The 26,594-nt window shown below is 44.0% G+C and overlaps 13 protein-coding genes across 13 annotated transcripts; 8 read left to right on the top strand and 5 right to left on the bottom strand. All coding sequences in view use genetic code 12, as the record gives it.

The window, feature by feature from the left end:
* Positions 1–56: 56 nt before the first annotated feature.
* KSP1 (putative serine/threonine protein kinase) lies at positions 57–2,183 on the bottom strand (the record flags this gene model as incomplete). Its single annotated transcript, XM_002614328.1, has 1 exon — positions 57–2,183. The coding sequence occupies one exon, from the start codon at positions 2,181–2,183 to the stop codon at positions 57–59; it is 2,127 nt and encodes a 708-aa protein (XP_002614374.1).
* Positions 2,184–2,908: 725 nt separating this feature from the next.
* Positions 2,909–4,423, top strand: FOB63_004425 (uncharacterized protein; the record flags this gene model as incomplete). The annotated part of the gene is made up of 1 exon (XM_002614329.1): positions 2,909–4,423. The coding sequence occupies one exon, from the start codon at positions 2,909–2,911 to the stop codon at positions 4,421–4,423; it is 1,515 nt and encodes a 504-aa protein (XP_002614375.1).
* Positions 4,424–4,443: 20 nt separating this feature from the next.
* On the bottom strand, positions 4,444–5,634 carry FOB63_004424 (uncharacterized protein; the record flags this gene model as incomplete). Its single annotated transcript, XM_002614330.1, has 1 exon — positions 4,444–5,634. The coding sequence occupies one exon, from the start codon at positions 5,632–5,634 to the stop codon at positions 4,444–4,446; it is 1,191 nt and encodes a 396-aa protein (XP_002614376.1).
* Positions 5,635–5,996: 362 nt separating this feature from the next.
* Positions 5,997–6,596, bottom strand: SKP1 (SCF ubiquitin ligase subunit; the record flags this gene model as incomplete). Its single annotated transcript, XM_002614331.1, has 1 exon — positions 5,997–6,596. The coding sequence occupies one exon, from the start codon at positions 6,594–6,596 to the stop codon at positions 5,997–5,999; it is 600 nt and encodes a 199-aa protein (XP_002614377.1).
* Positions 6,597–6,940: 344 nt separating this feature from the next.
* Positions 6,941–8,155, bottom strand: PEX3 (Pex3p; the record flags this gene model as incomplete). Its single annotated transcript, XM_002614332.1, has 1 exon — positions 6,941–8,155. The coding sequence occupies one exon, from the start codon at positions 8,153–8,155 to the stop codon at positions 6,941–6,943; it is 1,215 nt and encodes a 404-aa protein (XP_002614378.1).
* A 992-nt stretch (positions 8,156–9,147) lies between these two features.
* On the top strand, positions 9,148–10,176 carry PHO100 (Pho100p; the record flags this gene model as incomplete). The annotated part of the gene is made up of 1 exon (XM_002614333.1): positions 9,148–10,176. One exon carries the CDS (start codon positions 9,148–9,150, stop codon positions 10,174–10,176), a length of 1,029 nt encoding a protein of 342 aa, XP_002614379.1.
* A 574-nt stretch (positions 10,177–10,750) lies between these two features.
* On the top strand, positions 10,751–13,231 carry FOB63_004420 (uncharacterized protein; the record flags this gene model as incomplete). The annotated part of the gene is made up of 1 exon (XM_002614334.2): positions 10,751–13,231. One exon carries the CDS (start codon positions 10,751–10,753, stop codon positions 13,229–13,231), a length of 2,481 nt encoding a protein of 826 aa, XP_002614380.2.
* Positions 13,232–13,709: 478 nt separating this feature from the next.
* IRE1 (bifunctional endoribonuclease/protein kinase) lies at positions 13,710–17,141 on the top strand (the record flags this gene model as incomplete). The annotated part of the gene is made up of 1 exon (XM_002614335.1): positions 13,710–17,141. The coding sequence occupies one exon, from the start codon at positions 13,710–13,712 to the stop codon at positions 17,139–17,141; it is 3,432 nt and encodes a 1,143-aa protein (XP_002614381.1).
* Positions 17,142–17,212: 71 nt separating this feature from the next.
* FOB63_004418 (uncharacterized protein) lies at positions 17,213–17,761 on the bottom strand (the record flags this gene model as incomplete). The annotated part of the gene is made up of 1 exon (XM_002614336.1): positions 17,213–17,761. One exon carries the CDS (start codon positions 17,759–17,761, stop codon positions 17,213–17,215), a length of 549 nt encoding a protein of 182 aa, XP_002614382.1.
* Positions 17,762–18,022: 261 nt separating this feature from the next.
* Positions 18,023–18,784, top strand: FOB63_004417 (uncharacterized protein; the record flags this gene model as incomplete). The annotated part of the gene is made up of 1 exon (XM_066102398.1): positions 18,023–18,784. One exon carries the CDS (start codon positions 18,023–18,025, stop codon positions 18,782–18,784), a length of 762 nt encoding a protein of 253 aa, XP_065958251.1.
* An 814-nt stretch (positions 18,785–19,598) lies between these two features.
* On the top strand, positions 19,599–20,879 carry ERD1 (Erd1p; the record flags this gene model as incomplete). The annotated part of the gene is made up of 1 exon (XM_002614337.2): positions 19,599–20,879. One exon carries the CDS (start codon positions 19,599–19,601, stop codon positions 20,877–20,879), a length of 1,281 nt encoding a protein of 426 aa, XP_002614383.2.
* Positions 20,880–21,724: 845 nt separating this feature from the next.
* MRPL3 (mitochondrial 54S ribosomal protein mL44) lies at positions 21,725–22,954 on the top strand (the record flags this gene model as incomplete). The annotated part of the gene is made up of 1 exon (XM_002614338.1): positions 21,725–22,954. The coding sequence occupies one exon, from the start codon at positions 21,725–21,727 to the stop codon at positions 22,952–22,954; it is 1,230 nt and encodes a 409-aa protein (XP_002614384.1).
* Positions 22,955–23,671: 717 nt separating this feature from the next.
* ADE5,7 (bifunctional aminoimidazole ribotide synthase/glycinamide ribotide synthase) lies at positions 23,672–26,047 on the top strand (the record flags this gene model as incomplete). The annotated part of the gene is made up of 1 exon (XM_002614339.1): positions 23,672–26,047. One exon carries the CDS (start codon positions 23,672–23,674, stop codon positions 26,045–26,047), a length of 2,376 nt encoding a protein of 791 aa, XP_002614385.1.
* Between the last annotated feature and the right edge of the window lie 547 nt (positions 26,048–26,594).

Below are 26,594 nucleotides of genomic sequence, written 5' to 3'. Positions count from 1 at the left end.
ATCACCAGCCCGAACCTTTGGGAAGGTCGAGGGGGGAAGAAACAAAAAAAAAGCCATCAGTCACGTGCCGCCGGCCAGTTTTTCGTCATCCACCGGTCGCTAGGCACGCTGTGACTTCCTTCGTCGAGCGTCTGCTGAATACTGCGCGCAAACTGGGCAAGTGGGGCGCGCTTGGGCAAGCTGGGGTGCGACCCACGCCGAAACGGTGGAACGTACTTCGCGCCAGGCCCGGCGTGTCCGCCGTTTACCGCGGCAACATTTGCGCCAAAATTGCCGCTTCTCAGAGAGCCGCTGCCGTTGAAACCGGCACCAGTAGAGCCGTAATTGAAAGTGTGCAGATTAGTGTGGTTAGGTGCCCCATGCGAGCTCACATGGGAACCGGCATGCGAACGTATATGAGAACTGTCGTGCGAGTTGAAATGCGAGCTGAGATGCGATCCGTAATTCAAGCCAGAATGGGCACCGTTTGTATTTTCGTCTCCGTTGGTGTATCCGACATCCTCCAACTGAAACATGTCATCGTCAAGCGAGAGGTGGTCGATTTCTTCAGCGAGCGCGCCAATGGGCGGCGAGCGAGGCAGACGCAAGAACGGCGGCACGTATTTACCTCGCGCCGGACTATGCTGGCGCGCTTCAAAGTACGCGCCTGTGTGCGGTGCCGACTGCGCCATCTCGTACCGCGACCGCCGTTTCTTGCACGGTTTGCGCGTTTCAGGTTTCCTCTTCCACGACTGTTTCCCACTGCGCCGCCTGCGCCGCTCCTTGTCCCGGTTATCTCCTCCGGATTTGTTCTCTCCGTACTTATTCTCTCCGTACTTGTCCATGTAGTGATTGAAGACACTGCGAGGAGTAAAGAAATCCTCGCGCCGGAACCGGCCGTTGTTGCTGTGGCTGTTGTTGGTGCGTGTGTATGATGCGACACCAAAGGGCTTCCGTGTGTTGCGAAGGCGCCCGATGGGAATCGGTTGTGCGTGGGGCGAAAGAAGCGCATCCGCGCGACGATTGTAGGGCATATCGGCGTCGAGCAGCGCGCCAACGGTGATTTGCGGCGGCATACGGGGCGACATGTTCGCGCCGCCGATATCGACTGGCTCTGCGAATACATCCGGCTCCACAATTTCGACCGGCTTCTGGTACGAGATAGTCTTCTCCGCTAACTCCGCTTTTTGCTCATCTTCAGCCTCGGCCTCAAACCGGTAGTCTTCTTCTTCGTCACTATGTTCGGCCCAGTATTCCTCGTCCATGGTGAAAAACTTGACCTTTTCCACTTCAGCACGCAATGCTTCCAAATCACGGTTTTCGGGGTCAAGCGTAAGACAGAAGCGCAAAACGCTAAACATGTCGCTGCTCATGGTACTGAAAAAATCAAACAACGCCTCACGGTTAGCAGAAAACTGGAGAAACCGCTTGTCCGTGTAGTTTGCAGCTTTGAATGGGTTCTTGTGGAAGACAAGCGTAAGTAAGATAATCCCCACGGACCAAAGATCCACTTTGGCGGCATCGTAGCTCTCCAACTCGGGGTCGAAAAGTTCTGGTGCCATGTAACGCTCGGATCCTACGTCGAATTCGCTCTTATTTGTCACGCGGCGCTGTGTTGTGGCAAGACCCCAATCGCACATTTTAATAGTCCAGTCCTCGGTGATGAGTATGTTTTCTGGCTTCAAGTCCCGGTGGAACACCAGCTTACCGTGACAAAAAGCGAGTGCCAGCAAGATTTGTCCGAAAACGTCCTTTACATCTTGCGTAGTTGATGGACCCGTATCGCTTTGGATTGCCTCATACAAGTCTCCACGTGCACAGTATTCAAGAACTAGGCAAGAATCAAAATGGTCAATAAGGCTCGTGATGTTGGGATGGGTACCCAATATCTTGTGAATGCGGATTTCCTTTGCCGATTCCTCCCACAATGAGTTGAGCAAGGATGTTTGTGGGTTTTTCTCATTGTTTGAGCGGAGTTTCGCCGGCGAAGAAGTGGCACGGCCTGTTGCCTGTGAAAGCTCTTTAAAAGTTTTAGATCGAGTGTATGAAGCGGGATAGATGTACTTGACAGCAACCAATGTATCGTTGGCCTTTGTGTCCTTTGCTAAAGAGACGAGACCATACGAACCTTCGGAAATGTCTGCTACTTTCAAGTAGCGGTCGTTCAAAAGACCACCGTGGTCGTAGCGCTCGTAAGCCTCCATGAGAATGAAAATGCACTGGGAAAATGAAAAATGCAGATGTGATGCAGCTGGTTAACCAGAACCAAGAAAGTATGAGAAGCTTGAGGGAGAGATTATGAAAAGCTGGAAAGCTGGAATAATGATTGAATTGTTGTGCAAAAGTATTGGCGTTAGATGTGGACTGGGGGCATATGATTGAGGCTGGTGTCGAGATCGGGCAATATGGGGTATGCAAAGGCACTGATGGAAGTGATGCAGCGCTACTGAAGCAGGGGGGTAAACCACAAAGTATGTCCGTTTGTATTTTCAAGCTGCTACAAACTTTTGGATTTCTTCTGTCGGTTCTGCTTAAGCTGGCCTAAAGTCTTCCATTGCCGAAGACTTGGACTTCGATGAGACTGTGCGGGCGCGAACAGGAGGCACGGGTGCCGGTTATCTAGTCACTCAAATCATCCCAGATGGGCCATTCTAAGACCACACCAAAGAGTAAATTCTCGAGTGTAAAACTGAGCCATATTTTGATTAAGAGAGGTGAATGAATTATTCGAGGACACTTCCTCAGGCTTGGAGCTTGCACACAAGTGGTTATTCTTTACTTTTACAACGGAACAATCCTCTTCAATGTAAGAGTGGGATTTGGATCGCCTAATGCATGTAATTCAACCCCCAGATATATGTGTTTCTCACGAGAAAGTGGCAGTAATATAAGTTTATTTATCCCGCTTGTAGAAATACTGATGTGATTAATGAGAGTCTGTGGACTGCATGAAACACACTATCAGTATTTGGCTTGCTTCAACCACACATCTTTCTTTTCGATCATGGATGACCAAATCGCCACATTTTTGGCCTTCACAGGGTCTGAGGACGCGGCTACAGCAAAGCAGTATCTTGAACTTTCAGGCAACAATCTTGAGTATGCGGTTCAGTTGTTCTTAGAAGCAGGTGCAAATAATCAACCATCTTCAGCGGCAAACGCCGATGAGGAATACGCCACCAGATTGCAAAACGAAGCGTATGAGGCTAACGTGAGAGAGGCTGATGCGAATGTCCACAGACATGATACGCTTGTTGACTCTTTCCCCTCTTTTGGGCAACCAGCTCCCCTGGAAACAGATATGTTTGGCCGTGGGCGTGTGGGCATCTTTAACCAACGTTTCGAATGGGGAGAAGAGGGAGCGCGTTTCGAAGACGATGATGATGATGACTTCGAGGCTGAACCTCGTGTTGTGGAATTGAATGATGAGGATCTGGACGAAATAATGGAATTGGATGAAGATCAAGAGCCGACCAGACCCACGAGACGCACCAGATTACAACAATCACGTATGTCAGAGCTCACTTCAACGCAGCGAAGACTTGCTGAGCTATTCAAGCCACCTTTTGACCTTATTGAAAGAACCAACTTGGATGGAGCTAAAGTGAAAGGACGAGCGGAAAAGAAATGGATCCTAGTGAACATTCAAGACCAAACAGAATTCCAATGCCAAGTGCTTAATAGAGACTTTTGGGCTAACAAAAGCGTGAAAGCGGCCGTACGGAAAGACTTCATCTTCTTGCAGTTTCAGCATGATTCTGTTAATGGAGAAACCTACCTGAACTTTTACCATGTGGACACATACCCTCACATCGCCATCTTGGACCCAATGACAGGCGAGAAGGTTTTTTCGTGGAAAGATGGAGAAGTTCCAGACGTGGAAGAGTGGCTAGCTGATGTCGAATTGTTCTTAGAAAAGTTTTCACTCCAGCCCGGATCCAACAACCCTGTGGTGAAACACGAAGTCAAATTTGATCCAGACGCAATGTCTGAAGAGCAGCAGATGGAATTTGCCCTTAAGCAGTCTATGGCAGAGAAGGGTGCTACTGCTGAAGATGCTATAAACCTTGATTCAGAGCATGAAGAAGAAAAAGAAGAAGAAACAGGAAGTTCTGCTCCGGAAGTGTCTCTGGACATTTTCGGATCGATAAAACCGATTGACCACCCCGAGCCAACAGAAGGCCCAACAACGCGTGTCCAGTTAAGGTTTCCTAATGGCAAGCGATTGATCCACAAATTTGCATATGAATCTGATAAAGTAAGACAACTATATGAATGGCTAAAGTTTGTTTTGCTGAATGCAGAAGCAGCCGAATTTGGAATCAGCGGAGACGAAAGATTTACCATCTCGAGTGTTGGAAACCCCAAGCTCATCGAGTGTTTGGACATGACGATAGGGGAGGCTGGATTGAAGAATGCTAGTATTTTATTGGAGAAGGAATGAATAATATATATACGTGAGGTTCATTCATGCTCAATCTGACCCCGTAATTCGAGAGGAGTCATGCTAATTTTAGACGATGTATGACCTAAAGATAGTAGCTCTTTGTAATCTGCCTGTTTCTCGGACAAAGCATCGACGACGACTGTTTCAGGAGGAACTTCTTTGCGATGTTTCAAACTTTTGAAGGTTTCAAGGTCTTGATCGATTTCTTCCGACGTTAATCCTGAACAGCTACTTAGTTTCACTGTAGCGTCGTCCCTTTGTGGAATTTTGTATGCATTTTGTGCCGACTCGAAGTTGCGTATTGACTCCAAAGCCGCCATCTTATAGGCTGTCGTTTCAATTTTGTTATTCTTATAGTAGACGTTATCGATATCATAAAATGAGTCGATGTTTCCCTTTGCCAAACGGATTTGTTCGCGCTCTGCCCCCAACTTGATATCATCTGTTGAAATTACCGATTTAAAGTAGTGTGCTTCGTCCTCTTCTGCCATGGCATTTTCACGGATTCCATGGTACTCCTCGTATAGCTCCGTAAGCTCGTGATATGTCTGATCTATTAGCTTTTGTTTGTAGTCCAAGATGTCCTGTCTGTACTGTTTCCACAATATAGTTCTGTTTTTCTCGGTCAAAGTTTCAATCATGTTAATGTCGTAATCCTTCTGGAGCCACAGAGCATTCAATTGTTCCTTGTATGGGCGAATAAGGTCGCCAAACTGATGTGCAAAAGGGAGCTCCTTCTCTCTTTCACTAAATACACTATCCATGTGTAGCGGCAGATTGATATTAGACAATAAGTCCATGAGGTCTTGCTCAATACTCTCTATTCCGGACGCAGTTCCCTTTTTGGGGCCCTTTGTTTTCATTTGCGGAAAAGCCTCGTCCTCTGTGCTATGTATGAGCTGTTCTATAAGTTCAATCTCATATGCGTATTTATCTGCCCACTGTTGCTCGTGACCTTGGGATATATGTAGTTGTTTGTTAATTATCGATAGCAACTGTTCTATTCGGCTTTTTCTAGACTCCACGTATTGCCGAGATAAAGATGCAAATTCTTGAGAAAGCACATCCTCCAATTGTAAAAGCTGCTCCAGGGACATTGCTGGCAAAGAAGGAATAATGCTGGGGTCAAATCCCGAGGATACCTGTTCCAGCGGACTTTCTAGAGAGACTTTGAGCTCATCTATAGTGCTTCCCGTGTCTTCTGTCATTTTGTGTCACAGGTTTTCCTTGGTAATTAGAAGATGGATAAGTCGAATTTGTCTGCGAAATCTGCGACTACGAGTATTGTCTGCAGACACTTTTCGATTTTGACGTAGTGAACCAAATGCTGAGACAAGAAAAAAAAAAAGAGATCGAGTGTTTTCTTCAACATTTAAGATCCAAACCAATGGTCTAGTACATATGTCAGTTTCTAGTAATCCATATTTGAGGAGTTGAGTAGAACACAAAGTAGATTATCCACCGATTCGCTGAGATAGATGTTAAGGCATACTAACTTCTTAGTTTCAAAAAGGAAAGTAACTACACCAGCAAACGCATTCAATCAATTTGGTCATTACGTACTCTGCTCTTAGCGGTCCTCAGCCCACTCATTCTCTTTTCTGATGGCTGCTTCTTCCTCGGGACTGAAATCGTTGACGATGTTGAACGTCTTTCTCAATTCTTCTGGCGATTTGTGCTTGATCATTTCAGCTATGATCTTACACCCTGCGTCCAACAAGGGACGGATGTTCAAATAGTTGGCGGCTAAGATAATCTCGTACAACATTTCCTGGTCAACTTTCAAAAAGTTTCTGTCCCATGAATGAACAGGAGCAGACTTCCTAGCATCCTCGTCGTCGTCATCTGGGAAAACAGTATTCTTGTGATGCTCGCACCATTCCAAAACTTTGCTTAACACGTTTGCTCTAACATTGGGAGTAGGAATCTCAAATTCCTCGTCGTCGTCATCCTCCATATCCGGCTTCAAGTCGGAAATCATGTTTTTGATCAATACGGATTTGCTAGCAACTTCCACATCGACGGGAAATCTTTCCTCATCCGAGGAGATTATAACGACTTTAGGCATATTTGGTGTTCTTTTGCCTTTCAGGTTATTGGAATTGTGTTCGCGGAAATGTACAGGTGACTTGGATTGACTCCAGACAGTACAGGGAAAGTGGACTGGCATTGTCGCAATACATATTCTTCGTTTTAAATAGTGAAGTAAACTGATATTAGAATATGAAAAATATATTGCTGGAGTAGCGGGCTTTTTCTTTTCTTTTCGGACTATTTAACCTATTCTTGTGCTGTGATTGACAAGTTTTGATCCACAACTATCGTCTTTGTAAATTATTTTGTTCGCGTCAAAATGTTACAAATCACTCCTGATAGACTTAGAATACTCTTGTAAATCACAAAAAACATCTTTCGTTTTCGTTCTGTTCTTTGTTAATCTCAGTTATCACATTATGTTACATATCTCCAAGACAGAGATTTCTACATAGATTTCTGTATATGTGTCATTACTTCTCACTCAAAGTTAGAGTAGATGCTTGCGCTGAATTCATCGAGTGCTTCTACGTCGTTGAGGTTATTGATGTAAATGTTACCAGCAACCTCGCTGTCCTCACCAAAATTTCGAGGATCACTGATCACGCTTGATTGCACAGACAACAGGGCCAAAAACGTTGCGAGTTTATGAACTCGCCCTGGGACTTGGTCTGGGTCAAGCGTAAGCAGAAGATTGCTAGCCAAAGTCTCCACACCGTTCCGGACAAGTGTAAAGAAGACATTGAGAGTGAAGTTGTTAGCAAAGATAAAGTTAGTTTCGTTGACAAGCTTGACGAGATTCAGGTCTTTGTTTTCAAGTTCATTCACCAATTCAGGATTTGTGTTCATGAGTGTATCCACTAACTTGCCATAGTCAATTGGGAATATCAGACGGGCAACCAATGCTCCACCATCAGAGAACATCTCCGAATTTATTTCAGATAACATGATGGTAAACGTATCAACGGATAACTCTGTTTTTGGGTTGATATCTTTGAATTTGGTTTCCACTAATCTCTCAATGTGGTCGGCCATGTCCACCCAGCCGTTGTTGAGAAGCCACCAGCTCAAAGATAAATAACTTTGTTCAATGAAATAGTTAAAGGAGTCCTTCGAGGCAGGGGGAACACTACCCCCAGCGATCGCAATAGCCAGCTCAAGATAAGACTTGCGGGCCAAAATATTTAGCTGTAAGCGTGTAAGTAATAGCAAGCCAGAAGAAGCGTAAATGAGAGTAAGCATGCGTGTTATAGACTTCACCTTCAAGTCTTGCCACAACTCCAACTTCGATTTAGACAAAAGAACCAGCAAGTCAATACTCGAAGCATTTCTCTCTTCCGAGTAAGCCATCAAGTTTTCTGTAGTAAGAGAATCGCCAAGTTCCTTTTTTGAGTTCTTTTTCCGCTTCAAAGCCAGAGTTATTGCTTCTGTGGGTAAATACGCCACGATCGGCAGGGTGAGCACAGGCAAAAGAGCCAAAAGAGTCAAATAGCAATCTGCTTGAGTCTGAACAAATCTTCTCTTGATTTGCTCTTTAACGAAAAGCTCTTGTTTCAAGGCATTCTGGAAGTTGCGGATTCGGCTGATAACAAAATGGTGAACCAAGAAATAGAGCGATACGGAGACAGTTGACGTAATCAACAACTTTTTCTTGTGGCGGCGAAAGAAAGTCGCCAAAGACAGGAAAACAGCCATGTTTAACTGTCGTATTTGGCACAGGAGTGGAAGTAATTCTAGCTCTAGTTTTTTTTTGAGTATGGGCAAAGCTCAAGATTGATTGTGGAGACCGCGAAACCGAGGTTTCTGTCATGTGCACGAATAGAGGTGGGGGAAAGCTCACGATGGAACATGGGCCCTTTCAGACCGATAGCCATTAACTTGGTGGGTGAAAACTATACCAAACGTGAAGAATATAATTTTTCTTGGCTTGTGCCTTGAAATTTTTCTTTTTTGGCATGTTTATCATATAGGCCGTCAACCCCGTATTATGCTTGACAGGTTGATATATATTCTAAGGCAATTTGCACCAAACCCGAATTTTGCGTCTGCCTTAGTGTCTCAAGTTGGTTATTCTCTTCGGACTTTACGCCGCCAACTTAAGTTATGCAAAGAAGATAGGGGAATGTAGTACAAGTGGTTATGATGATGATGCATGCAAGTGTGAGAATGGATAGCGAGAAATACGAGCATGCGCATGGCCGCACGGCACCACTAATGTACTAATGTAGGAAGCACGTTGTAAACTATGTGTCTATGTCAATGCCAAAGTGACTGAGCTCTCCGAATTTATTATATGCGTTATTAGGCGAACATACATCGACGGATTTTCCACCTTGTTTCCACACATTAGACTATTCTATTAAGGCTCACTACGCTACACTTATCCGTGCAAGCATCCACGCCGTAACCTGAAAAACTGTGGGATCGGACAACGCAAACTCTTCATAGGAGGAAACATAAACATTAGGCCCGTTACCGTTTAGGAAACCATGTTGTCCCGATTTGGGTACATTATTGCGAGCCCACGTTTTCGCTTCTCTCATCTACCTTTGAGACTGCAGAATGCTTTCCGCATGCCATATATGCTCTGGAACACGAGCCGGGCAGAAATTGCCAATGCATCTGCCGTCGGAAATGGATGGATATAAATACGCCTGCAGTTCTCTTGTTCTCACCAACCAAGCCACATGAAGTTCTCTTCTCTCGTTTCTGCCTTTGCTGCTGTCTCTTCTGTCTTTGCCGCTCCTCTCGAAAAGAGAGACGACAACGAGTTGTCGGCCTCTAACAAGACCATTCTTCTTACCAACGACGATGGTTGGGCTGCCACTAACATCCGTGCCGCCTACCGTGACTTGAAAAACGCTGGTTACAATGTTGTCATGGTTGCCCCAGTCTCGCAAAGATCTGGTTTCGGTGGTCAGTTCAACATTCCACCAACTGCCAACTTGACTACTGACGGTGGATTTGCTTACCCACCTCAGGGCGCTCCATCTTGGGGCCACGAAGAAGATGACTTGAACATCTGGTACTTCAACGGAACCCCAGCTTCTTGTGTTGCTTTCGCTGTCAACTACGTCTTCCCAACCTACTTTGACAACGCCACCATCGACTTGGTTGTTGCTGGTCCTAACGAGGGTACTAACCTTTCTCCTGGTATGTACACCTTGTCTGGTACCATTGGTGCCACCTACTCTGCTGTTGGCAGAGGCATTCCAGGTATTGCTTTCTCTGGATCCAACGGTAACAACTCCTTCTTCAAGGACGATGTTGCTAGAGAGAACGACGTCAACTTCACTCCAAACATTTACGCCAGAAAGGTCGTTGAGATGGTCCAGATTTTGTTCAACTCCTCTGCCAACCACCCTAACTTGTTGCCTCTTACCACCGGTATTAACGTCAACTTCCCTCCAACTGGTGACGAAGACAAGTCTTGTTTGGACCCACAGTTTGTCTTCTCCCGTTTGAGTGGACCAGACTCTATTTCCCCAGACATGGCCTTCAACGAGACTTCGGGCTTGTTTGAGTGGAAGAACGGTCACTTCACTGGCACCACTCAGTGTATCTTTGGTAACTGCGACTTGCCATCCGAATCTTGGGTGTTGGCTGAGGAAAAGTGCAAAACCTCCGTCTCTGTTTTCTCCATTGACTATGATGCTTCTTACAAGCAAGCACAAACCGTGGAGAACTACTTGGCTCCGCTTTTTGAGAAAGCTTAAGCCTCATACCCTCTTCCTTCAATTTTCTTCTTCGTACACGTTTATTGTATTTCGCCAAAATAAAAGTTCTTTACTTCTTTCATTACAGAATTTGCTTAATCAACCTAATTGTAAACGCAGGAATCAAAACAGTTTTTGCCGCAGTCACTTTGTTCTATCATGTGGTAGTCCATTATCGGCAATGTTCTGAGACTGCATCTCTAGTCGCATTTACATCCACCCATCAGGCAAAGGTTCTCTACGGAGAACATTCTCAATTTGTTCCGTAATTAGTTCGCCGATCTTTCTGCAAGATTGAAAATAGCCATTGTGTTACAAAAACGTAATACGTTAACCTTTTTTGGATTTGTACACTAGTGTATTTGTTTTCTTCTCAACTGTTCGGTCTGCACTATCCGTCATATTTATCTCCTCCGACTATACTATCTCCGCGGTCGAAATTCCTGCGCATCCTAGTGCATTGCCCGCCTAATCTCTACACCAATAACACCCAGCTGCGCCCGGATTCCACTTTCATATCACCGTGACAGAGTTCAGGTAAGCAATAAGCAGCTGATTTCATTCCGAGCCATAGATGTCTGCCGACGTGCTTTCCAATGGTCAACCACATGCTTCACGCATGAAAAGAAGCCTATCCAAGGACGACGAAACCAACGGCTTCCTTTCTAGCATTTTTTCTGCGGCTCAAAATGCAGCTACAATTATAGGGGCGAAGTCCGATGATGAGGATGATGAGAAGCGGCTGAATTTCAGGCTGAAATTCAATTTGGATATTTCCCCATATCAAAGTCCTCTGGAACCCGCGGAGGTAAACAAAAGTGCATTGAGCTCGATACCCGTAGCGTCTACAAAAATGAGCACAGATACGGATTTGGCAGCTACGGACTCACTTCTGGCTTCCGTGGTCCAGTTTTCTTCGGTGCGGGATTCACCTGTGAATGCCATGGGCGATGGCAACTTGACTCTACAGCACTTTGATGAGAAAGAGGCCAATTCAAAGACCGTGGGAACACCACAATTGGAAGTCAATGGCAAGGCCATGGAGGAAGCGAACCGGTCTATTACGATCACGGGAAACAACGACAACCAGGTTGTTCGCAGAAGATCGTTTTCCAGAAGTAGTATCAATGATGTTAGCCGTGAAAACTCAGATGAGGATGATGGAGATATTTTGGTAGAGAACATGGAGGATGATGTTCGCAGTGAGGCAGATGAAAATGATGATGATGCTCTGTACGATTTGGAACACATGCTTGACTCTGCATCAATTACCGAGGCAAGCACGAAGAAAAACAAGGAGTTTCACGCTACATTTCGCCATATACCCGCATCAGAACACTTGATTGGGGCGTACTCGTGTGCATTGTCAAAAGACATATTGGTGCAAGGTAGGTTGTACTTATTACCAAATTTTTTGTGCTTTAATTCGAACATTCTTGGCTGGGTCACAAACCTTATCATTCCTTTCCGGGAAGTCATTCAGATTGAAAAGAAGTCTACGGCTGTACTTTTTCCAAATGGTATTGTCATCCGTACATTACATCAGAAGTATGTGTTTGCAAGCTTCATGTCACGCGACACAACATTCAATTTAATTATGAAAATATGGCACAATTTTCTTCAGCAAACCATCACCGAGGAGAATGGCTCTATACGAAGGTCAAATACAATATCTCGTGGCCGACCAAGAAACTCTAAATACACTGCAGACGAGAATGCTCTGACCAATGACAATGCCACCAAGGCAGAACTGGATTCCATTGCTGCCACAGATAGCACATCGGAAGATGCACTTTCACGTCAACCGACGAGATCTAATTCGAAAAGAAAACCCAAGGCTAATGAGAGCTCGGACACCTCAAGTAAACTTGAACTACCACTAAGTGAAGAGGAACTTAGTGATGATACTGAGAAGGATGGTGATGATAAATCAAAAGCCGATTCAAAGGGATCAAAGTTTGGTAACATTCCTAATCCAGGCCCCGCAACACATGAACCGACATCGAATGGTTACGTGAAAGACGCTAATGACGTTGACATTATCGAGCATACATTCAAAGCACCTTTGGGAGTCGTATTTACGATTTTATTTGGGTCAGATAACTCACATTTTGTCAAAATTTTGAAATCACAGAAGAACTTTGATATTGAAACGTCGAAAATTACTGGTCTTTCAACGACTAACAAGGAACGTAATTACAGCTACATTAAACCTTTATCCGGGTCTATTGGTCCAAAACAAACAAAGTGTCTCGTCACTGATACGTTGAAAGTATGTGATTTTTCGAAAGCAGTTGAAGTTGAACAGACGACATCTACACCAGACGTCCCTTCGGGGAATTCTTTCAAAGTCTTGACGAAGATTTTTTTCAATTGGGGTTCAAATAACTGCACGAAAATGAAAGTTGTAACGGTCGTGGAATGGAGTGCTCGTTCTTGGATCAAAGGTCCTGTGGAGAGGGGAAGTATCGACGGACAAAAAGATTTCATGAAGGGTTTAGTCAGCACCGTCACCGAAATAATTAACACCGAAAGTCAAGCTGGCACAACCAAAACAAAAAGAAAGAAAGCAAAATCGATCAGCATCCCAATGGAACCAAAGGACGAACCGGTTCCAGAACCCCCCAAAGAACTCACTCTTGGTGAGCAGTTATCCAGTCTCCTTGAGAGTATTGGAAAGCTGCTTCCATTTGAAATTCCTATGATAAACCATACGCTCTCGGGAGGAATAGTCGTTCTATTGGCGTCCTTTGCATACTCATTCATATTGGTTTGGTTACTAGGGGGTAATGCCAGCAAAGTAAGTGTTGATTTACCTTCCGAGGATTCAGGTTCCAGAGTGGTTTATCTCAACGACAAAAAATACTTTCTCATGCCATCTCTGGATACTTATTTGACGAATGCAAAACGCAGAGCTAAAAGTGAAGTGAAGATGTGGAAATCAATACGTGCAAATGAGGACAGGGCAAGCAAGTATGAAGACCCGGAGTTGGAAGAGGTGGTAAAGCTTGCCAGGGAGAAAATGGAGCACATATACCATCAGTTGAACATTTAGGTTCCACATTCTGCATTTCTTTCATCTACAATTTTTTTTCTTGCTGCACTATTTATCCCACTAAAGCCACTCCAATTGTACGTATGTGGCAAGTTTATAGTATCATTGAATCCTTGTGTACTAAATTCGGCTCCTTTCAGGTGCGATTAAACTCTGAAGGTTTAAAAGCGAAAACTGTAGACAGGTTGTACCTCATACCCTGCGAACAAAATAGAATGAGAACAGAAAAAAAAAAAAAAAAAAACCAAACTGTTTACCACCAAATCTTCCGTTTTCTTTTATTTCCTCACAACTCCCAACCATTAGCCTGTTACACAAATCTGCATTCCTTAGTCGTCAGGTCTTTTCCTGTTTGGTGCTGGTTAGCATTTTTACTCCCCTTCGGTTCTGTTAATTCCGACTACTGAAATACTTCCTTCAATTCCATTCACTTTGTTTCATAATCGATCTATTACAATCAAAAGCAAATAATCAGATTATGTTTGTTTTTCAGTATCTTTACTTTCCATTTTTATTTCTATCAGCTGTTTTTGCATCAACTTATGAGAAGATACTCAACAGTAACGAAGATTATTTGCCGGAACAACCATTAAACACAGAGGAACCCAAAAATAGTAATATTCTCCCGCTAGATCTACGTTCTTTGGCAGATTGGGAACTTACTGATCTATTACTTGTGAGTGATATCGATGGAAACTTACATGGGGTAGAAAGAAACACAGGGTCATTCTTATGGTCTCTTCCGATCGATGAACCGTTAGTCAAAATCCTGAGGGACTTTTGCGCTCCGAAGAGCTCCTCGTCTGAGTCAAACTTGCTCTGGTTTGTGGAGCCGTATCAAGATGGGTCTCTATATTATTTTGCCCCACAGTACGGGTTGAATAAACTCCCAACTTCCATCAAGAATCTTGTCATGGAGTCGCCGTTTTCACTTAGCGGGGACAATAAAATCTATACAGGTGCAAGAAAGACTTCGCTTTATACCATCAATATCAACACTGGTGAAATACTCAGTCAATTTGGATCCCTGGAGGACGAAAAATGTCCAATACCGAATGTCTATCGCACTCCGAACATCCGTTCGAACTCTGATGAAAATACCATCCTAATTGGTAAAACAACATTTGAACTTTCAATTCACTCAAAAATCGATTCAAACGTCGTATGGAATGTGACATACTCGCTCTGGGGTCCAAATAACATTGATAACGACTTGATCATGCAGAACGTTCAGTCATCAGATAATCTTTATTTCACTCCCTTTCACGACAAGTCTTTGTTGGCTATTAACAAGAACTTAGGAACACCAGCATGGATAAGCAAGCTTCCATCTTTAGCTGTTAACGTCTTCGATGTTTTCAACAGAAATTCAAATTACGTTGTACTTCCTCATCCATTGAAGGTTTTGAACGATCTTCAGATAGATACAAAAAATGAAGCTAACAATGATTTGTGTTTCGTGAACAAAACTGCCAACGGGAAGGAGTGGTTTGCCATGAGCTTCTTGAATTACCCAACTTTACTTAAATCTGCGCCAGTTTCCAGATATCAAATGAGTCTTTACAAGCATGAAAATGGCCTTTTAAGTGACCAAGAGATCAGTTTTATATCGAACTTTAGCGTGTCCGATGCTGAAAATGAGAATCTATTAAATGGTGTCCACAGAATCAACCATCTTTACCCGGAAAATCTCTATCAACCAGTCTCAAAGTTTACACGAAGGCCGATAAACCTTATTGGAGATGGCTCAGAATCTTCAAACAAAGAACATTCAAAACTGAACGTTCACGAGCTGCAACAAATCCCAACCATCATGGATGGTATACTATTTCCTGAAGCAAAACCACAATATCGACAGGATTTGGCAACAATTGATCACCAAGATGACCACATGCAAGTTCACGATGGAGATTATAGTACTACTTTGCCTCCTGCAAGATACAATCAAAACAGACATATTCCAAATGATAGGCAATCCAAGGAAACTATATCGGTTTTTCGTCGCATTGCTGAAGATATATTTGTCATGTCAGCATTGATGTTATTTTTCATGGCTTGCGTGAAGGTTAATCAAATTCTTAGGGATAGGAGAGAGCTCAGAGATGTTGATACGTATGAAGAAGTATCCGAGAAGATCCATACCCTTGATACGTCTGAACCATCCAGTGATACCTTTGTTGAAGAATCCGCAGCAGAATCTAAGACTGCTTTGGAAGAAACTGAATCTCAAAATAGCGGTAACAGTCTAGTCAAAAGAGTGAGTATTATCGCACCTGGTGACTCTTCGACCGAAAATCCTGATTCGGAAGGAAATAAGGAAGGCGAGGAGGATACCGAGAAGGAAGGTGATAATACGTTAACAAAAAAGAAGAGAAAAAGAGGAAGCCGCGGAGGCAAACGTGGGGGCAAAGGCAAGAAGAATGCCGGTAAAGAAGGAGAGGAGACGCGGGACGAAATTAATGACGAACATAAGGAGGATGTTGTGCGAGAGGAGAGTGATAATGAGCAGAATTTTATCTCCACCAAATCTCTTGTGAGAGATATCATTAAACCATCCAATCAGTTGAAGAAGCTTCAGATTGATAGTAACTTGGTAATATCTGACAAGATTTTGGGTTACGGTTCACATGGTACGGTAGTTTATGAAGGGTCGTTTGAGAACAGACCTGTTGCAGTAAAAAGAATGCTACTTGACTTTTATGAAATCGCAAATCATGAAGTGAGACTCCTCCAAGAGAGTGACGACCATCCTAATGTGATTCGCTACTTTTGCTCCCAATCAAGTGAAAGTGAGAAATTTTTGTACATCGCATTGGAGTTATGTTCGTGTTCTCTTGATGAGATTATCGAAAAACGTCACGATTATTCTAAATCTTTATGGCTAAAACCATCTGCATACTGTGATGCACTTTATCAACTTGCCAGTGGCCTCCACTACTTACACTCATTGAAAATTGTTCATCGAGACTTGAAGCCTCAAAATATTTTGGTAGGAGATCTGGGGAAAACAAAGTCAGATGCGTGCAATTCGATTAGACTTTTAATCTCAGATTTTGGACTATGCAAAAAACTTGATGGTGACCAGTCTTCATTCAGAGCTACAACACAAAACGCTGCTTCGGGTACTTCGGGCTGGAGAGCACCTGAATTACTTTTGAGCCATGATTTGTTGGAAATCTCCCCAGATACAGTTTCGTCGATTAACTCAAGCTCCCGCCACTCTTTGAGAGAGGGGTCTAATACCAGTGGAGCAGTCAAGAGATTGACTAAAGCGATTGATATTTTCTCGCTTGGATGCGTGTTTTATTATATATTGTCCGGCGGAGGACACCCCTACGGCGATAGATACATGAGAGAGGGAAATATCATCCGAGGGGAGTTCGATTTATCTGGGTTGAAAGACTATTGCCCTGATGATTTCGTCGAGGCTACTGATTTGATCAGCTCGATGATTAGTTCCAATCCAAAATCTCGCCCTGATACGGGGACAATTCTCAAGCACCCATACTTTTGGAGCTATAACAAGAAGTTAGAGTTCCTCTTGAAGGTGAGCGATAGATTCGAAATCGAGCGTCGGGACCCGCCAAGTGACTTACTTGTTACGCTTGAGCAAGCGGGACCAAAGGTTCATCTAGGAGATTGGCTCAACAAATTCGATAAAACCTTCATTGACAACTTGGGTAAGTATAGAAAGTACCAAGGTGACAAACTAATGGATTTGTTGCGAGCTTTGAGAAACAAGTATCACCACTACAACGACATGCCTCTGGTTCTCCAGCTGCAAATGAGTCCCTTACCCCACGGCTTTTACAAGTATTTCAACACGAAGTTCCCCAATCTACTTATGGAAACTTACTATGTTGTGAAGTCAAACCTTCACGACGAGCATATCTTTCAAGAGTTTTTCTAGAAAGCTACATTTATTTTTTATGTCACTTATGATTAATGCATTATTGGAAACGATGCCACTGTAGTCCAGTATTACTTAGATGACTTGCTGCCGCCTTTACGGGGTTTTGCCACCTTGCCAGAAGGTCCTTTGTACGATGTTGCCGTGGATGATGTTTTATGTTCGTCGTCTGTGAACTTGGTGTGCGTCCCTTGGAAGTTAACTTTGCTGATAGCCGGGCTCTTCATGCTGTCTGGGGCGGCAGCACCGCCAGTAGTACCCAAAGCTCGCTGGAGAAATTCTTTTGCTTGGTCTTTGGATTCTTTTGCGTTTTCAGATTTCTTCTGAAGAGACTCCTCAGCATCTTTTAGAGCCTTCATAGACTGCTTAATTCTGGTGAGTTCGTTCATCACCGGGTGATCATCGGTGTTGACTCCAAGAGACTTAATGTATGCGAATAGTATGGAAATAACACAATACAAATAACTGTTGTAGACCTTGACTTTTTGCTGAGGGGTGGTACACTCTGCAATCATGTCTTCGATAGAAGTATTCAAAACAGGCTCGAGTGCTTCACTTAAATCCTCCACTGAATGTTCAAGAGACCGGACAAAGCCTTTTATATTTTCTAAATTCTCCATGGTTTATTGCTGGATATATTTATTTTCTCTTTGGAGGCCAAAATGCAAAGTTGTTGAAGGAGTATCAGACTTTCGCATTCACTACTCATCGCGAAAGTTTTATCCACCATCAAATATCACTTTGAGAAACGAAAAGCATTGCAACACGAAGCATTGTAATTTCAAAGTCTTCATCAAAAAGGTCGCTACAATACGGAAAAACACATCCTTAGCATCTCAGTTTTAGCATCCCATACTTAGCATTTTCGAAGTCCCTCCACGATGGGTCCCAGAACGAATAGAGAGATTCTTACAGGAGGTAAGAAATACCAGCAGAAGCAGGCAAAGAAATTTGGTGTTGATGAGGTTGTCTTTGACAAAGAGTCACGTCAAGAGTACTTAACTGGTTTCCACAAGAGAAAGTTGGAGCGGAAGAAAAAGGCCCAACAATACTATAAAGAGCAAGAGAGATTGGCCAAGATTGCCGAGAGAAAGGAAACCAGAGAAGAACAACAAAGGACGTTCGAGGAACAGCTTAAGCAGTTGAAAGAAGCGAAAGACCTCCTGATTGGCTTTGAAGAGGAAAAGGACGGATCTGGTGCTTCTGAGGAAGTGGAGAATGACGAATGGACTGGATTCGATGACGAAAAAAGCAACGAGAGTGAAACGAGCGAAGACGATGCACCAGTGAAAGGCATTCTTCAGAAAAAACAGGTCTACAAGATCGATGATCCTGAATCCCTAGGAGACGCTGTTGTTGATGACGAAACTACTGTTACCGTGGAAACATTGGAAAATCCACATGCACTTTCATTGACGCAAACCACACTTGAGGCTGTTGCACGGGCTAATAATGTGAACCTTAATAAGCTGGAGGAGATTTTAGAAAAGCTGATCACCCGGGCGAATAAGTATGCTGTTGTGTGTGGAGTAGCTAAGCCCAAGGCGAAGAAAAAGAAGTTTAGATACTTGACTAAATCGGAAAGACATGCAAATAATGTTAAAGCAAAGATGAGCAAGTTGAAGAGTCGAAAAAGGGATTAGTTAAAGATACACGGATACAAGTATTTATGATGTAGAAAGCAGTCCAATCGGACCCACCTGAAAACTAAAAAGCAAAACAAACAAGGGGTAGCAGCGAAGTAAGATTTATCGAAGCTGTGTTCTGATACAATTTAGACCTAGAGAGGCTTCTGAGAATGGGTGCGGGTAACTATTATCTCACACTACAAATAGAGCTTTTTTTTCTCATCGCATACTATTTTCTTTTTTGTTCAAGCAGTAACAAGACTTGCTCCTTTGACAATGCAAAGACTATGACGAAAGAAACGATGCGAATGTTCCTTGTTGAATTGCCTTTTATGCCTCTGGTATATGTGGTGGTTCGGCATTGGCATTTAAGGTATGTTTTCCAGACACTAGTGCAATTTATGTGATGACCGCTGTCGCCCCAGACGGAGGATCCTTTTCAGGACCATGACCGATTCGACAAATAGCCAAACACACTGAAAATTCTGAACTTTAATTGCTATTTATATTTTTTCCTCTGGACACAAACTAACGCGACTAGTCTGGACTGAATGTATTTCTTCATGTCTTTGTAGTATGCCTGCTGATGATGTTTTCCATGCTAATCATGAATACTTATGATTAAAAACCTTTTAACACGCTTGTCGTGGCTGAAGCTGGCTTGTAAAAATCACCTTTTCTCTTTGGTGGAAACACTTTGATGTTCCCAGACGCCAGTTGTGTAGGCTTTGGCAAAGAGCGCGTTCTTTGGAGTGTAGTCTCAAGTCAACCTGCATCAACCACACTCTCTTTCTACTTTCGACAGGCACAATTTGAAAATTTATAGATCATGCCAGAGCGTGAGTCGGACTTGCAATTCAATGACATTGTCCCTCTTGCCTTTCGAATAGTTCTATTCCTCGAGCTAGGAATCTTTCTTTGGTATGCGTTGATACGCATCTGCCATGGGGTTTTCCGAATCAATGTCTTGGCCATTCTCAACTTGTCCTTCTCGACTAGAAAGTACAGTCACTCAAACGCAGGTGATTTCACCACCGGCGAATATGCTACGGTTGCATCTGCCGACTTGGAGGAAAATGTTATATTGACCAAAGGTGTATACCGCACGCTAAGACTGACATTTGCACTCAATTTTGCTGGTCTCGCAACATACTGGGCTTCACTCGTTTTCAGCCACGAGAAAAGTTTCTTCAGACAAACAGCAAGCATCTACTTTCCAGCACTTCTCTTCTTCATCACGTTGCATCGGGCCATGGGCAAAGGTGCATCCATGGGCCAAACGAGAATGTTCACCACCCTAAAGCGAGTATTGGTGGGTCAAATCAACTCCACAACTATGAGAACTAATGATATTCTTCTCTCTGATAGTCTCACATCTTACGCCAAAGTGTTAAATGACGTTTTCATGTTGGCATGGACTATATTAATGCCGGCCGATAAAGGATATAATGTCTATCTTGAGACATTTGTGTTGGCATATCCAGCGCTCATACGTATAAAGCAGTGTTGGTATGAGTATTCGCATACGAGAGACAGGAATCACTTCTACAACATGCTCAAGTATTCCTGTCAAGTGGGACCACTCGTCATTAACATGTTGATTAAGCTTAGCATGTCACACCTCACTTCAGAGAAGGGAATTTCTCCCAGGCTTCTGGAACTTAATTTCTGGTGGTACATATTCAGTGCTGTCAGCTCCACATACTCATTTATATGGGATATCCGCATGGATTGGGAATTTGGTTTGTTTGAACCCGTATTCAGACCCAAAACTCGGCGTTTCGAGCCTATTCGCAACCGCTCACAGTTGGTATTTAATAATTTTCTCATGTATTATGTGGCTATAATTGTGGATTTCTTTGTTCGCTTCATCTGGGTTTTCAAAATGTTTGTTATGAAAGAAGCGGAAATGGACTTGGGTCTCAGGCACAGAGTGGGCAACTTTTTGTTTGGATACGACTTCTTATCGTTTGGCTATGTCTTGTTGGAGACACTTGAGATCTTGCGAAGATGGATTTGGTGCTTTCTCAAACTCGAATGTGAGTTCATCAAGTTTCAAGAGAAGAACGATTTGGCCCATGCTGTACCTTTAGCGGCGCTCGACAAGTGAAGTGATCATCATAGACTACAATAGATACATCACATTAAAAGACGTAAACATTACGAAGGACAGGGATTTTTTTTTTCTTTGAATGTATTGAATAACTATGCGTATTTACCGAAGCAGGATTTCACTGGCCATCTATTGGCTTCTGTTGTCAAGCCATTTTTGAGCTCCGCTTCTGTAAGCCAAATCAGCCTTTGGACTAAGCTTCTGGTCTGCGGCAGCATATTTGAGAGGGGATTTGATCCATGCATAGACAATAAGAACAGAAGACATGGCGCCAATGGCGTAGATGTTCAATGGGGGAGAGTGGGCCATTTTTGTGGGGGCAGTTCAGTAGGAGGACTGAAGATATTACGCAGAGCTTTTTGGCTTGTGTGGTTGGTGGACTTTTGGGTACACGCACGACCACCGATACTAAGGACCGAACAAAGGGATTTCACCTCTAAAAGTCCAGCTCTATATCATTGACATTGATACTCTTGCAAAAACTATTTTTCTACTAGGCGTTCGGCTGTAATGTAATTTTTTTTAAGTAATTACCCTTGAGTACCCGTGACTAGAAACTTAAATGGAGCCATCAGCTGTCTATGGATCAAGTTGTATCTCACCATGCACAGCCAAGCTTGACTAGGATGGAGCTTAGATGGCAGAGCATAACGCTGATGATCCAACTTCTCCCAATAAAATAAATGAATCAATCGAGGTACCCGAAAGACAACAATATGTGAACAAAAAAATGAAGGGTATAAAGGAAGAAAATATGAGTGAAGCTTACTCTTCCATGTCGAAAAGCCTAATTTGAGACAAGAGCAAACTAAATTATTCAAACTAATTGCGCTAGAGACACCATGGCTAGAGATAGTTCTTTTGTTATAGTACGACGAATGTCGTGTGCGACCAAAACGAAAATTTTTGTGAAGGACCTACACCCACAGCTGAAAAAAAAAAACCGCCTATCTAGAACGCACAATCGGACCACCATGTTGAGGCAATTTTCAAGACGTGCGGTAGCTTTTCCACGTCTTTCGCCGGTCTGTCGCTCCTTTGTTGCGTCTTACCATGTTGCTCAGTTGGACAAGTCCTTGAATACCAAGTATGACTCCCTCACAGACTACGGCAGTTACAAAAACAGCATCTTCACACATAGATTGCCTGAGTCCACCGCACAGCAGTCCCCTCCACTTGTCGCATTATTCGCTCGATTAAGATTGCCTGAGTCGTACTCGTACTCGACTTTGTCGCAGGCTTTGAATATGAATAAGTATGGAGGTTTGGCCAACAATTTTGGTCTCAGTACCTTGGGTAAGACATTGTTGTCATACTATGTTTCTGAGCATTTGTTGTTGAGATATCCCAGACTTCCTATGGCTGTTCACAATGCCGCTGTCGATGCATACATGGGCACAGAAGCGTTGAGTCTCATTGGCAAATCATGGGGTATTGAGGTTGATTCTAGCTCCAAGTTGCAAAAACATCTTGCGCAAGAGCCAGAGTTTTTGCAATACGGCAAGTTGCGGTTCCTTGCGGAAAACGCCAAGGAAGAAGTCGAGGAATCTGGTATTCATGAATTGTCGAAGGAAGAATTGGCTACTCTCGATCCATCCACAAACAGCTACATCTCCAAAGAACAAGACGCCTACGCTTCTGCAGTCAAAGCCATCGTTGGCGGCTTGTACACACACGCAGGTGAAGATGTCACCAAAGAGTTCATTCGGGCGCATATTTTGTCTCGCAAAGTGCCATTGACGGAAATGTTTCAATTCAGCAAACCTACAAGAGAATTGGCGCGTATCTGCGAGAAGTTGGAGCTTGAGCACCCACTTGAGGTTCGTCTTATTGCCGAAACAGGTAGATTGTCTGCACATGCCATTTATGTGGCTGGAGCTTTTAGCGGTGGAGACAAGTTGGGCGAAGGTGTAGGATCTTCGTTGAACGAGGCAAAAACCCGCGCCGTTGTGAATGCATTGTTGGCATACTACTTGTACACTCCGGTGAATGAAGAGGGAAACCCGGTGAAGATGCCTAGCGACGAGAATTATAAGTTTGAAGGTGTGGTCGGACTGGGTGATGTGGCGTGAGCATGTATATATTTGTAAATAAGAACCAGCATAGAATCAAGGGTAGTACGAGCTACTTGCAATGAGAAAAGGAGCAATCAGTAAGGATGTAGAAAGGCAAGAGTCGCCAATGGGATATATTTGCGAATACGCAATAAGAAAAACTGACCTTTTGAAACACCGAGCGAAAGACTCTTCGAAAGAGATGCTATCGTAGATCGAAGAACGTATTCTCATATGCGTTGAATGTCCTTCTCACAAGCATGAAAACGTGCGGCTAAACACCTAGACTATTTCCATGTACTCATGGTCGTACCCCTTGGTATAGTTCCTTCTGTCAGTTTAGCTCCAAGGCAATAACTTCAGGTCTGTAACATGCTGTTTTTTTAGCACTGGCCTCAGATAAAAGTTTCCAGCAAGTTAGAGTGCAAGAGATTTGGGTGCAAGAACATATTGCGAGAATATTTCCGAAACAATAGCACCACAATTATTGCAAACATATCTAATGGAAGCCTATCTTAGTTTTTGCAAGAACTCCAAACCACCATGTTGCAACTTATTCAATAAATTCATTTTAATTTAAGCATTGATTATAGCAGAAATGACAAGATTCTAAAGTAGTGATGTCCCACCAAGAGATGCGCGGTCGGAGTCAGACTATTAATTACAGGAAAAAATGAGAAGACATACTTAATACCACTCCACTCCACTCCATTCTTAGAACCCCAACTTTTTTCCATGTCCTTGAACATCCTCGTTGTTGGCAACGGCGGCAGAGAGCACGCCATCACCTGGAGATTGGCTCAGTCTTCCTTGGTGAACAAAATCTTCGTTGCGCCAGGAAACGGTGGAACTTCCACCCTTGGTGACAAAGTGGTGAATGTTCCTCACTTGTCAAGCTCAGCCAAAGATTTTTCCAAGTTGCAGCAGTTTGCGCTTGAGAATGAAGTTGGCTTAGTTGTTCCAGGTCCAGAACAGCCTTTGGTGGACGGGATTTCTACTGTCTTCACCAAAGTGGGCATCCCAGTTTTCGGTCCTAGTGCCAAGGCTGCCCAAATGGAAGGTTCCAAGGCCTTTTCTAAAGTTTTTATGGACAAGCACAATATCCCTACAGCACGCTTCCAGAATTTCACCAGCGTGGAAGAAGCAAGAAAGCACATTGAGACTGTCGACTACAGAATTGTATTGAAAGCTGATGGCATCGCTGCAGGCAAAGGTGTTTTGATCCCACAGTCCAAAGAAGAAGCTTTGCAAGGCTTGGACGAGATCATGGTGGCCAAGAACTTTGGTTCAGCCGGTGACGAAATTGTCATTGAAGAGTTTTTGGAAGGTGACGAATTGTCTATTTTGACCATCACCGATGGCTACAGTTTCTTCAACTTGCCTGCGGCACAGGACCACAAACGTATTGGAGATGGTGACCTGGGATTGAACACTGGAGGCATGGGTGCCTATGCCCCAGCCCCAATTGCTACCCCAGCAGTATTGGCCAAGATCAATGACCAAGTTATCCGCCCAACCATCGACGGAATGAGAAAGGACGGCTTCCCAATGTGCGGTGTCTTGTTCACTGGTATTATGTTGACACCTTCAGGTGAGCCTAAAGTGTTGGAGTACAACGTGCGTTTTGGCGACCCAGAAACTCAAACTGTTTTGCCATTGTTGAGCGAAGAAACTGACTTGGCTGCTGTCTTTTTGGCTGCTGCAGAACACAGATTGGACTCCGTCGACATTGCTACCAAACCAGACACTTTCTCTACCACTGTGGTGATGGCTGCTGGCGGGTACCCAGAGGCATACGAAAAGGGTGACGAGATCACAATCACCGCTCCTCCAGCAGACACGTATATTTTCCACGCTGGAACTGCCGAAAAGGAGGGCAAAGTAGTCACTTCTGGTGGACGTGTTATTGCCGCTACAGCCACAGCACCTACATTGAGAGAGTCTGTCGATAAGGCCTATGTGGGAGTCGACCACGTGTCATTCAAGAACAAATACAACCGTAAGGACATTGCACACCGTGCATTCCGTGCTGCCGAAAAGCCATCGGGAACCACTTATGCTGAGGCTGGTGTTTCCGTGGACAACGGTAACTTGCTTGTGGAGCAGATTAAAGCTAAGGTCAAGTCCACGCGCCGTGCCGGAGCGGACTCCGATATTGGTGGTTTCGGCGGTTTGTTCGACCTCAAGGCAGCAGGTTTTGCTGGCGAGGACACACTTTTAGTCGCTGCTACAGACGGAGTGGGTACCAAATTGCGTATTGCTCAGATCATGGACATTCACGACACGGTTGGCATTGACCTCGTGGCCATGAACGTCAATGACTTGGTGGTGCAAGGTGCCGAGCCATTGATCTTCCTTGACTACTTTGCTACAGGAAAGCTTGACGTTAACATTGCTGCCAAGTTTGTCAGTGGTGTTGCAGATGGATGTATCACGGCCGGATGTGCTTTGGTTGGCGGAGAAACCAGTGAAATGCCAGGTATGTACGACGCTGGCCACTATGACACCAACGGAACGGCTGTTGGTGCCGTTTCCAAGAGCGGCATTTTGCCCAAGATTGAAGAGATGCGTGCCGGCAACGTCTTGGTTGGTTTGCGCTCCGATGGTGTGCACTCGAACGGTTTCTCTTTGGTGAGACATATCGTTGACAAATGCGGTCTTGACTACAGTGCCCCAGCCCCTTGGACAGACTCCGGGCGCTCCATTGGTGAAGAGCTTTTGGTGCCTACCAAGATCTACGTGAAGCAATTGTTGCCAGCTATCCGTAGGGGTTTATTGCTCGGAATGGCCCACATCACCGGTGGTGGTTTGGTGGAGAATATTCCACGTGCTTTGCCTAAGCACTTGCAAGCACAGGTGGACATGAGTACATGGGAAGTGCCTGCCATTTTCAAGTGGTTTGGTAAGCAAGGTGGTGTGCCCTATGAAGATTTGTTGAAGACTTTCAACAACGGTATTGGTATGGTTGTGATCATTGCACCAGAAAATGTTGACGAAGCCCTCGCTGAGTTCCGTAAGGCTGGCGAAGACCCAGTGGTGCTTGGCAAGTTGGCAGAACGCGCTGAAGGCGAGCCGGGCTGCGTTGTGCACAACATTGGCGATCTTTACTAAGAGCGCTGATTATTCCTTTGCCTTGGCGGGACTAAACAGATGACGCTACGAACATACATGCCAACCCAAGATTTTTGACATTGCGTCTCTTTTCTTTCATTTATCAGTTACTGCAGTTGCAAGTTACTTTTCTTTAATACACAACACTACGTTTATTGGACAGTGAATCTAGGATGCATAATACTATCTACTTTGCATAATCATGCGGGCCATGAAAATTTTTTCCGGTAAAGAAATGCGGCGCAGCATTTTCAGCAGGTATTCAGTGAACCAACACATGTCCATTGCAAACTATCTTATCTCCTACAACAAGTAGATGCCTTATTTGGACTTGTTGGCAAAAAACGCAAATCTTCTACCGCTTTTTTTTTGAGACGATAGAGCGGAATTGGCGTTGCCGAATAGCCATTTACTGTATGAAAACTTTAAATACGAATGCGGCAAGGTTGAAGAAATGCAGTCTCACTGTCCGGCCCTTGTTGTTGCAGGATTTGTAAAACGGAAGCAAATGACAAAGCGATTTGCCATGGCTATTTCAAGCCGCATT

Source organism: Clavispora lusitaniae (assembly GCF_014636115.1).
Source record: "Clavispora lusitaniae strain FDAARGOS_655 chromosome Unknown tig00000223_pilon, whole genome shotgun sequence".
Classification (NCBI taxonomy): Eukaryota; Fungi; Ascomycota; class Pichiomycetes; order Serinales; family Metschnikowiaceae; genus Clavispora; species Clavispora lusitaniae.
The sequence above is the reverse complement of the archived record's forward strand: the minus strand, read 5'-3'. Positions and strand labels throughout refer to the sequence as shown.